At 36.3% G+C, this 12186-nt stretch overlaps 1 protein-coding gene across 1 annotated transcript in view; it reads left to right on the forward strand.

Annotated features, from left to right (window-relative positions):
- Positions 1-566: 566 nt before the first annotated feature.
- The window catches only part of LOC131067397 (COP9 signalosome complex subunit 5), an 81257-nt gene continuing 69637 nt past the window's right edge, over positions 567-12186 (forward strand). The window contains exon 1 of the mRNA XM_058002382.2: positions 567-1421. Within this exon, the coding sequence (XP_057858365.1) occupies positions 1014-1421 (408 nt within the window). The 5' untranslated portion in view covers positions 567-1013. The remainder of the gene's footprint in view (positions 1422-12186) is intronic.

Consider the following 12186-nt stretch of genomic DNA (forward strand, 5'->3'; position numbering starts at 1 on the left):
GTCAAGATAATCTCCAAAGTGACACAAAAACAAAAACCCTCAATACATATAGAAACCTTTGATAACTCCTCAAAATGAAATAATACGACCCGAAAAACTTATTAGGTACTATTTTAATATGTTTTTTTTTTTTTGAATATTAACTGAAAAAAATTATGGCTCAAACTTGTTTTGTTTTATTTATTTATTTATTTTTGCTTTTAATTTTTCTCACAATTTTTTGAAGAATTTTAGAAAACTAAGACTGACCTAGATGGTTTTTTGTGTCTTTGAAGAAAATCTTTTTTTTTTTACCCTTTCAAGATGAGCCAATTTTTCTCCTAAGATTGGATCTCTTAGAATTTGGACAAGAATTTAGTAGATTTGAAACTTTAACACCATGTTCGAGTTATTCTAAGAGATCAACCTTAAGAGAAAAATAAAAGATGTTTTTATTTTTAAAATATCTTATATAATTTAATTTTTTTAAAACATATATCATAATTAAATTAATTGCCATGTATAATTTAATTAATTATCCTTTTATATAAATGATGCTTTTATTTCTTTAAAACCGGCATAAGAAATTTAAATAGAGAAAACGTCCTCTCAAATCAATTGCGAGCTTCGGTAAATTTTCTAATTTGCAGTGAGAAATGTTGGCTATTTCTGTACGTCGAAAATCTGTATTTCATTTGGAGACCGGTAATTGAAGTGGGTTCTCGTTATTTTTTTTCATCGGCTCATTGAAGTGGGTTTTCGTTAGTTTTTTCCTTGAGTAACTGAAGTGGGTTTTCGTTAGTTTTTTCCTTGAGTAACTGAAGTGGGTACTCGTTTCCGATTGATTTCTCCTGAAGGGGGCGTTACCGATTTTCTTGTAAGGCGGGGTTGTATCTGAAATCATTGTTTGAGATTTTCATTGGACGTTTTAGGGTTTAAATTGCGTGTTGGAGATATTTGCTGAAGGGGTTTACATTTGAATTGCGTGGAGGTTTTCATTGAGGCTGCTTGTATTTGAAGTGGGTCTTGATCAGATGGACATATTGGGTAACTCTGCTTCTTCTTCTTCGTCAATAGCACAACAAACATGGGAACTGGAAAACAACATAGTGAACATGGATGTCCCCAATGCAGAGTGTGATGCCATATATAGATATGATGAGGCCGGTCAGAACAAGGTGCAGCAGGACAAGCCATGGAACAGGGACCCACACTACTTCAAGAAAGTGAAGGTATCTGCATTGGCTCTGTTGAAGATGGTGGTGCATTCTAGGTCAGGAGGCACCATTGAGGTCATGGGATTAATGCAGGGAAAAACGGATGGGGACACTATTATTGTGATGGATGCATTTGCTCTTCCTGTGGAGGGTACTGAAACCAGAGTCAATGCGCAGGCTGACGCTTATGAGTACATGGTGGAGTATGCCCAGACTACGAAACAGGTATGCATGCTATTCTTGCATTAATTTCTCTTCCTTTTACTGTTTATTTTCTTTTTAATATGTGTGTTGCCCATTGTTAAAGAAATGATACTATGGTTCCATGGATAATATATTTGTTTTGGTCTATGTTTTAAGAGTAATTAGAGATTTCGTGGAATTGATATAAAGTGTGATAGTATGGTAATGCAATATACAAAAGTATGTCTCTGAAAATATATTAAGCTGCAAAAGTTTATGTGAATACCTTTTTTTCATCATTAAAAAACTCAGATTAGGATAGTGAAGGTTCAAATACATAGGTCGTTCATAGGTAGATATCAATAAACATGTTCAAACATAGCACCTGGTATTAGGAACAATAATAGAAATGTAATATCTAAAGTTAGAGCTCATGTAGGAATCATAATTCATAGTGAGCAATTCATATTGCAGCTTTTTTGTAATTTAAAAATTTTCAACACCTGAAACAAAAAGATAGAACTCATCTATAAATGCCGTAACCAACATTGGCCCAACTCTAGGAGACTTTCTGAGATGCTAATAGAAAGTCCTTATGAATGATGTTCTTCCCACTCTGATTCAAGAGTGCCTTCGGAGGTTTTTCTGCTCAGAGGGGAGGAATTGTGCCTCTTATTGAGAGTGTTGGATGAGCTACCCCGATCCAATCCAGTGGCTATGGTTCTATGCATTCTTGATTTCTTGTCAGAGTCTTCGTCTAAAAGACTTGAAGAATGCTTGTTGGAAAGATGTTCCTTGTCCTCCATAGTTCTGGTTTGTGCTTAAGAAATCAATTTGATTACTCACTAAAACCCTAAAGGGTAGACTCAATTCTCTTTCAAGTCTCTGCATTTGTGTAGCTAAGTTGTCTTTGGGGCATAACAAACCTCTACTGCCAATACAGGGTGAAATTAGCATTTACTTGCTCAGCCCAAAATAGACCATTTCCTTTCACTCAGTGAATGGTCCTATTAGACATAATTGAATTCTAAAATATTGAGCAAGTTTTAAAGGCACCAAGATAAATTTCTTTCCTCTCTTGATTGACTTCTTACTAGGTTAGGGTAAGACCATTCTGAGTTGCATTGTAAATTTTGATGATTTAGTGTTTCTCTGAGTTTTTGGGATGAGGAGAGGGGTTTGTGGGACAGCAAAGAATTTCTTGATTTTGGAGATGGCAAAGAATTTGAATTTTTAAAATACAAATAATCAAAACTACCTAAAAATAACAGATACAAACAAATGATCTGAAATTTTAAAGGGTAAGTACAATAACAACTCATTGATTCCATAATCGATTTGATAGATTGATGATAATTGATATAGTACAAAGCATGATTTGGATTAAAAGATGGCAAAACAAGAAAGAAATGCCACATCATGCATAGTGATGGAATGCTTCCATCTTTTTTTATGAGATTTAGGTTTTAATTATTTCTAGGCTGTAAGGGTTTCCTTTTATATCTTTTTGCTAAAACCCTAGTCCTTATGAGGGATGGTGCTTTGTGCACATTGATGTTGTATTCTTCTATTTTAACATTGATTGATTTTTTCAATTTGTTTACTTAAGTTTGCATCTCGATCCCCATGAGTATCTTCATCCTACTGATCCCTAGCTTTCACTTATTAGTTATTAGTAATTATCCACGCCTATTCTATTCCTTATGTTATTTTGTTGCAGTCATGTTGCAACTTTAAGTCCCCGTTAACATTCCATGTGTCAATTTCCTGTTGCATTCAAGAATCCTTCACATAACAGTTATTGTTCAAAGTCTTTTGCTAAAACCTAAGTTGCCAATTTGGGTGCGGGTGTGGTTATGGCAACCAGACTTGGTACAGGAGTACAGCAATTTTTTTTCCCTTGGTTACTAGTATGGGAATATATAGATTTTTTACATACTTCATATTCATTAATTTGAAAAAAAGATAATACTCTAGTCTCAAAATTTCATTACACAACGAAAATCAAATTACAACTGATATTTAATATTCATATTCTTCTTCATCGGAAGCATCAAGGTCAACATCAACATTTGGTTCAGTTACTAGCTGTGTCAAGTGCAGAAATTGGTTCAATTTCTTTTTTCAAACATTTGGCAAAATTCTAATCATTAGCAATACATGGAGAGTTGTGCAACAAAACACAAACAAACAGCTGCTACATATGCATAATGTAAATCAATTGAAATCAATCTCATTAATGCTGATATAAAGCTTACTAACTCCATGTTCACAGGTATAGCTCACAAATGCAATTGAAACAAATATTTAATTGCTTGATTGCTAGCATATTCTGATATAAAATGATATAGCTGTGATTGGATGGATAAAGGAACTGGAATACTCAAAATGATACAGTGAAGGCTTTAATGTATCAAACTATGCTTGGGTATGGCCCCAGTGTTGCTAGGGTGAGGGACCCTGTAATGTCCCCTACCTGATCTATTTCAACATATTAAAATTGATTGATATTCTTCAATTAGTTATTAACAAGTGCTTATCTATTTTCCTCATTAAATGATTAATATCATTATTAATATAGATATCAGACCCTGTTACTACTTTAGTTTTAAGGGAGAAGGGTTTACGTATGTTACCAAAGCGCTTAGAGACCAACTACAATAGGTTCCCTCAAAGTTTACAGATCGAAGCCCTTACCTATCTTGGGTCTATACCCTCAAGGCTTATGGGTTGCTGATCCCCACCCTATCTTGGGACTTAACCTATTGCTTGGATTTAGACTGCCCCTCTTTGGAACATCTCATCCCCATCTTCTTAAATATTGACAGTAATAACACGATTTAGACTATAAGTACACTAACTTCTCATGTATTATAAATATATATGAAATTAAGTATGACTATCATACATATTGCAGTTTATAACAATATTATTACTAGATTCTGCATAACAACTTTATCAGGCTTCATATACTAAGCATACATATTAAGCACATCCCCATGCATACCACCAAGAACACAAATGTTACTGCCTGTAACTTGATAACAATTCTGATCTGATCTGATCAATGGTGATGTCACTAGATGCTTTTGATTCCTTCCCTTTATATCTCTCAATTTGAGGGAGAGGTCACACCTCTTCATCATGTATGCCCTTTGGCAAGAGACATACCCTTTCACCATTAGCACCCTTTGAAAGAGTGCAACTCTTCATTATTTCTACCCTTTGAAAGGGACACAGCCTTTCATAATCAGATCTGCACTTATTATTTAGATCAGATCTGTACTTCTCATTTCCAAATTATCACCACCTCTCAAATGAGGTTTTCTTCTCCATTTTATATCTTATTTTTGAGGGAGACACAAATTTTCCCTTCATGTCTTTTGACTTATCATTAACTTAATTAATTTTTAATTAATCATATTATTTTATATTTTAATTTAATGTTCTAATTTTATTATTAAATTCTATTTCAAAGTGGGGACATTACAGACCCACAATGAACTTGGGCGCTCAAGCAATACCTTGGCCATACCTAGGAGTGTACTCAGACCCTACCCATACCAAGGCCCAAGCCTTACCAATAGTACCTACTAATATAGGCTAAAACAATGAGCTAGCGATATCATACCACGTGTTCTCGAGTTAGGAGTTGTACTTGCTAGTTCATACGATGTTGTGTTGTCCCTACATTGAGTTGATGGGCTATGATTGGCCCATCAGTTCTTATTTATGTGCTGCATGGAGTAGTTGGAAAAGTCTTGTTAGCTTGTGACATTCCATTGCATTGTGTAGCTCCTTCACATCATAGTTTTGAGTGAGGGCCCCCAATTTCATTCGTGTGATGTGTAATGGATTCATTACAACCAAGGAAATGTTTATATGATTCGATTGTTGGTGGCACTCTATTGTATTGTGCAACTCCTTGACATTATGACTTTGAGTTAGGGATCCTCACAATGTATGGTGGCTTTGTCTCTTATGAGAGCAAATGTTGATATGGTTTCTAACTAGGTAGTACTATATATGGCAAATTATTATTGCATTGCTAAGGCTCTTAACATCGGGGTTCCCATTATCATACGCACGATGCGTGATGGGAATAAAGGTGAAATGTTACTGCATATGATCGCTTAGTTGTTAATGCATGTAGCAAGATGCTATGATATTATCGGACCACATATTAATCATCCCAACAAATGTAATGCTCCTATTGGTTGATGTGTACAACATGTCTCTCGAGTGGCACTAGGCATAAAGATAGGAGCATAAATTTGATGCTTGGCAAGTATTTTTCACTGCCAAGGCTTTTTACATTGCTGTTTTAAAGAAATGTAGCGATGCATGATGGGAATAAAGGTGAAATGTTGCCGCATATGATGGCTTAGTTGTTAATGCATGTGGCAAGATGCTATGATATTATTGAACCACATATTAATCACCCCAACAAATGCAATCCTCCTATTGGTTGATGTGTACAAGAAGTCTCTCCAATGGCACTAGGCATAAAGATAGGAGCATAAATTTGATGCTTGGCAATTACTTTTCATTGCCAAGGTTCTTTACATTGCTGTTTTAAAGAAATGTATGATACATGAAATTGCAATTTGCAATAGCCGTTGATCTTCCTTACTTAAAGACATCAACGACCAACATTCAAGCAATATTGGAGTTGATGATCATGTCATTAATATTTAAAGTGCAGATCAAGGTGCTGAAGGAACATTTTAATGTGCTACATGTTGTGACCTTTTTCACACATCGCCCCATTGCAAATGGGGACCCTCCCTTTTTCCTGCTTTCTAGGTTTTTTGTTAGTGCCCAGTGGCCTTCTGCTTCAGTTCTGCTCGGTTCTGTCAAGTTTTGAACTGTTTGAGTCCTAAAGATTGAAAGTCAGTTTGTGCAAGCCAAGTGATAATAGAGTCTAGACATCCTCAAAGTGCCTAGAAAGGCCAAAGGACGAAGAACGCAATTGATTTGAACGAATTTGATCTATTTTTAGAAAGTTTGCTTTTTTCCTTTTTCCTATTTTTTAGGAAGTTTCGTTTTTGGCATTTTTAGTTTGATCCCTGGTATGGCTATTTTTAGAAAGTTTTCCCTATTTTTTAGGGATGCCTGCTTTTTGCTTTTTCGGAGTGGTGACCTAGGGTTTGCATTGGTACCACTGACCTGCTTCGATCGCTATCGAAAATTTTCAACTTTTGACCCAGAAAGCTAAGTTCCTATATTTAGGGGGTCATGGCACATTCAAAGGATAATTAGCTCGAAAAATCATCTAAGTCTAGAAATTCGCATATGTCATCCTGATTTGGCCTGAAATTTGACTAAGTCTGAAATTTTGAAAGATCTCCTAAAAACTAGAATTTGCATTATAAGTCCTAGAGATCTGAAACCACTCTCAAACATCGTGACAATATATATGAAATATAATTTAAAGTATAAGAAAGAGAAAAGACATATTGAAATGCCACTTAAACTTAAATGTTATATTTCATATACAGACAGGATAGACTTGGTGTCAAGAGTTGTTCCATCCTCAGAGTGCACACTTCAAAGTCTGCCTTGGAGGTAGTCTTCAAAGTCCGCCTTGATGATCTCTCCAAACTCCGCCCAAGGTGATGATGAATGGATGTCTATGAAAGTCCGCCCTTGAAGCATGTGTCTCAAACTCCACCGTGATGGTGATCTCTTAAAACTCCGCCCTACTTGGTGATCTCTTGAAACTCCGCCCTACTTGGTGATCTCTTCTAAACTCCGCCTATGATCATGTACAAGTCAAAGTCCGCCTTGGAGGTAGTCTTCAAAGACCGCCTTGTGGGATGATAGCAAGTGAAGTAGCTTCAAAACTCCGCCCTATGGAGATGTCTAAAAAGTCTGCCCTAAAGGAGCACTCATCAAAGTCCGCCTTGGTGATGGTCTTGAGCTTCCAAAATTCCACCTTCTTGGTCTTTCCAAAGTCTGCCCAAGTTGCATACCTCCAAAAGTCTGCCCTTAGATGGTCTTCTAAAGTCCGCCCAAGGTGACAAATCTCTCCAAGTCCGCCCTTGTATTGATTGTAGCAAGCCCGCCTTTTGGTTGTTCCAAGTGTTTTAAGGGTCATGGTGCAAGGAAGCCAACAAAGTCCGCCTTGGTAGTGCTTGCAAACAAGAAAAGTCCGCCCTAGGAGATGATGGTTGAGTGGTGTGCAAGCCTCTCAAAAGTCCGCCTAAGGTGATAAAGGAAGATGCCTATCTCTCCAAACTCCGCCTAGAAGATGGTTTCAAAGCAACACTTAAACTCCGCCCTTGGTGATACTTCAAAAGTCCGCCTTGAAAAGTATGATGTATAAAGCCCGCCCTATGCTACATGGCTCTTATCCTTCATATTGATGGAAGTTCGCCCAACATTGCAACAAGTTAGAAACATGACCAAGAAAGTCCGCCTTAGGGTGGGAAGATAGCAAGTGGCATGAAGATCACAAAGTCCACCATCACTGAAGATAGAAAGTCCGCCTTGAAGGAATTAAGGTGTGAAGAAACTAGCAAAGTCCGCTTTGGAGGACATGCAAGAGGATTTCAAAGTGAATAAAGTCCGCCCAAGGTGAAACTCATGAGAAACTCCGCCCTATGGAGAGAGATGAAAACTCCGCCCAAGTAAGGCACTTAGCTGTTTAAAGTCCGCCTTCTTAATGCCTTGGTGCCATGAGCTAGAAAGTCCGCCCTACACTTGGAGGTCAAGCAAAGTCAACAGCAAGTTCGAATATTCCTTGGTGATGTCACCCAAATCTTCATAAGATTCGAACTAAGTTCCAAATTAGAAAGTTTTAAAAAGAGATATTTGAAGATCAAATATGAAGTGGAAAATCAAATTAGAAAGTTGTAAAATGAAGAATTTGAACTTAAGGAAGATAACATTGCAACTCAAAATCAAATTGGAAACTTTCTCAAGGTTGAAATTGAATTAGAAACATGAATTGGAAAAGATTTGCATGTTTCTAATTGCGAATTCAAACTTCATTACAAATACCTTCTTCACTTCTTCATTCTCACACATAAGGTTCGAACTTTCTGAGCAAGTTAAGAGTAATATTGAGAGTTATTTTGCAGGTTGAGAGTTATTTCAAAGAAGATTTTGCAGATTGGAGGTGTTGCAGGGTGATCTCTTGCAGATTGAGCGAACTTTTGAAGGAGTTTTAATTTTTCAACCTCATTCTTATCAAGTATCTGCAGATTTTGGAGTCCAATCAACTAATAGAAGGCAGAACTTTCAAGTTTTCTGAGTTTTGTTCATTCTGTATTCTCATTTCTGTCTAAGGTGAAGTTGATTGGTGTGCAGACTTATCAATTTTCTCAATTTTTCTGAGTGTATTAGGGATGTTTTTATCGGGTTTATCCAAAATTTTGATCAGAGGATCATTTTGGATTGAATGTTCTTTCTTTCAAGCATGACCTTCTAAGTGTTCACAGCTTGTTTCAAAGCTAAAAGTATTGAGAAATCGGAAGTTTAAAGCATTCTGCCATCTAACCTTCGAAACTTTGTACTAAAAGATAGATTTCTAATTGAATTTCCTTTGGTTTTGCAGGCTGCAGATGGTAGTAGAAGCGGGATCATCTTAGAGATCGCAGCTGGAGTTTCAAGCCAAACGGAGGATTGAGGACAAGTTCACGGGCAAGGTTCATCCGAGCATGAAGATAGCCAAAATTTGGCTAAGTATGGGAAATGTTTCACAAAGAAAATTCCAATTTCCTCAATTATGATGAAAGCATGGAGAAATTCTTCTCCAAATTTCAGGGTATCAAGAAGGAGGGCATGATCACAGCGAATGTCTCAACAACTTGGTCCTATCATTTCATATTTGCAAGGGGTTACTTAGAGCTTTCATCCTCCTCTCGCGCAACATAAATTGGAGCCACGAAGAAGCAAGCATAGAGTTGTCAACAAGAAATTATTCTAAGAAATTCAACAATTTTCCTTCCGAGCTTCATGGGCCTGCCAATCATTCCTCCTGAACCAGGAAGAGATCCTGAACCAGTACTACAACCAGACTTGAATTTCAACGATGAGCAAGAAAACATTATCACAAAATTATACAGCTTAGCTTGGAGTGTAAAAATAAATTATCCTGATCGGTGTCGAATGTGTTTTATCCTTGAAGAGGAGGAAGCGATTGCTGATTGCATTGAAGCACAAATTCAAGGAAGAGAGCAACATCCATTGCCGCTCCAAGGAGTTGATCCAGCTCTCGTACTCGCTCCTGCACCGCCTCAGCAAGATTAGGAGTGACTCATGCTGCGGTGGTGCCTTGTCATCCTTCGACCAATCACATTGCTCCAAGTCAACATGCCCGGATTCAATGAACCTGATTTATCTGAAAAGGAAACTAGACGCATACTTTAGTGAGAATGGCAACTGTGCCACATGTAATGTTCTCATTCATTCAGACTGATAGAGTTCTGGGAAACCCTAAATAGGGTTTATATAACTTTCAATCTGGGCCCTTGATCATTATTTGATCTCGACCGTTCTTTATTTTTTGAAAAACTATATAAGGCCATCTCCTCTCATTTGGAGTGTTTGAGGTTTTTGATATATTGTTGCGTGAAGGTTATTTTTTCAAATAATATATTACATGTGCACTTTCTCTGAAGGCTTTGTAATCTCTGTTGTTTGAGTGATTAGCATGGTTTCAATTTCCTCAACACATTAGTTTAAGTTAATTTAGATTTGCTTTCATGTTTTTAGAATTGATTGAAGGATTTGATAAGTGTTAATTAACGATGTATCTCTCCTCATACGTTTGGTGAATAGATGATTTCCATTTCACTATGCAAAGTTAGTCTGAGCATATCCTCTGTGCGTGCCAACATTTCGATCATAAGCACAACCCGTTGAAGATTGCACCCGCTTTGTGTAGTTGTCCTCAGTGTGGCAAAGCAAAGTATGGTTTTCCGAGAGCACCCAGTTAATACGGTCTCCAGGATTCGTAGGATGAGATCGGCTTTCTGAAACCCTATCCCTTTTTCCCTTTTTGAAAGTCTAAATCTTGGAAAATCCAAAAAAAAAGAAAGTCTAAAATCGATAAATCTATCTAAGTCCAGAAGCTTGAAAGACATTTGTAAACTTAAGTCCCCCTTGAGATTTTCAGCAAACACTACCTGAGTAGCTATCCCACTAAAGTCACTTGTTCGCACATATAGACCTTGGAATCAACAGTGATTTTTCAGGAGAGGATACCTTGGAATCAATAGTGATTTTTTAGGAGAGGATAGAATACCTTTGGGTATCTTATTCTAACGTTTGGTAGATGATAAAACAAACACCAACACTACACTACTCCTAGACGACCCAAAGCATCTTTAATGGTTTGTTAAATCTTGCATTCGACTAATCAAACTTTTCTACTAGAAGGAACAATTCATCATAAAGGCACAGATTCATATACAGTGGTGGAAAAGGGAAATGACCCATGCAACTATTAATGTAGCAATTAAAACTGCAATTCTCGATGGTCTTCATTACCTCCATTCTTGTAGATCTCATGGGATTTTCCTTGGCAATTGACATGAGAGGTTGGCTGTTTTTCGGCGTTTCATCTTGTGATCTTCAATTGACGCATGTCAACCATTCGCTGGGTATCATCTCTGAATTCTTTTCTATATAAGTGGTGAATTTTTTTCTTCGCAAAAGGTTGGATAGCAAGGGAAAAAGCTTCTGTAATATATATTGTGCTTATTTGAAGCATAGAAGCAAATATTGTTCTTGAGAATTTTTTGACACCCCAAAAGATAAAGATATTTTCAATTTCTTGAGATATCATTGGAAAAAAACCTGAAAAATATTGAGAGCCTAAAAAACACAGGAAAACTAAAAAAAAAAAGAGAAATAGTTGATTTTTTTTCACATTTAAAGCCATCCTAATTACATAGAGAGTGCCAATGAAAGTAAACAAGAGTGCATGTCATGAAAATAAATATGGATTTTTCTCATCAATTTTGAGATTGCAGATTATAGATACTCGTAACAATGTAATGTAATTGTCTTTAACAATTTTTAATTTTTAATTAATAACTCTGCCATAATGACAATGAACCTTTAGTGCAATAAAATGCAATTAAGCTAAATATGACTCGTTAAGCCTACTGTTCTCCTTAACTATGTAGTTGAATAGAATAAACTATACACAAAATGGTAACAATAGTTGACAACAAAAGTCTCCCCATCTCTTCAAATACCTCTAAGTTAACAACAATGGCAACATTCATGCCTGGAATTTTAAGATAGCAATGTCTTGTCTTAACAACGTTTCATATTAATCACTTTGATGAGCAATATTTTTTATAATGTTGACAGCAGTATTGACGCCCATATTAATTGATCATAGTACTAGTAAGGATGCTACTGAACACCATATTGATAAAAAATGAATGGGTCACAATAATGACGTAATGCTACCAATCAGTAGTCAAGAAGATACTAATCACAAAAGGAGTTATGTCAAAAGACAATAACGAGGACAGCAATTATAACAGGTACAACATTACTAAAATCTGATTTCTATCAACGAAAATTTCTAAATAATTACCTTAATCAGATAACTGTTTTACAAATGAAATAACAACAATATCCATTGATAAGTAGAAGTGACAGCAATTCAATGAAAGCACCAAGATTTCTGATGCAACTACAATGACAAGTCAAAAGATAGAATAATCATTTGACAGTTTTGTCTAGTAATGACTACGTTCATGAATCATGAATAATGGCAGCAGTGTTTGCTGTTATCAAATGAAATAGTCATAGTCACTAATCACAATAAGAACAACTGTGG

The sequence above is a fragment of the Cryptomeria japonica genome, chromosome 5 (genome assembly GCF_030272615.1).
Source record: "Cryptomeria japonica chromosome 5, Sugi_1.0, whole genome shotgun sequence".
In the NCBI taxonomy this organism is placed as follows: domain Eukaryota; kingdom Viridiplantae; phylum Streptophyta; class Pinopsida; order Cupressales; family Cupressaceae; genus Cryptomeria; species Cryptomeria japonica.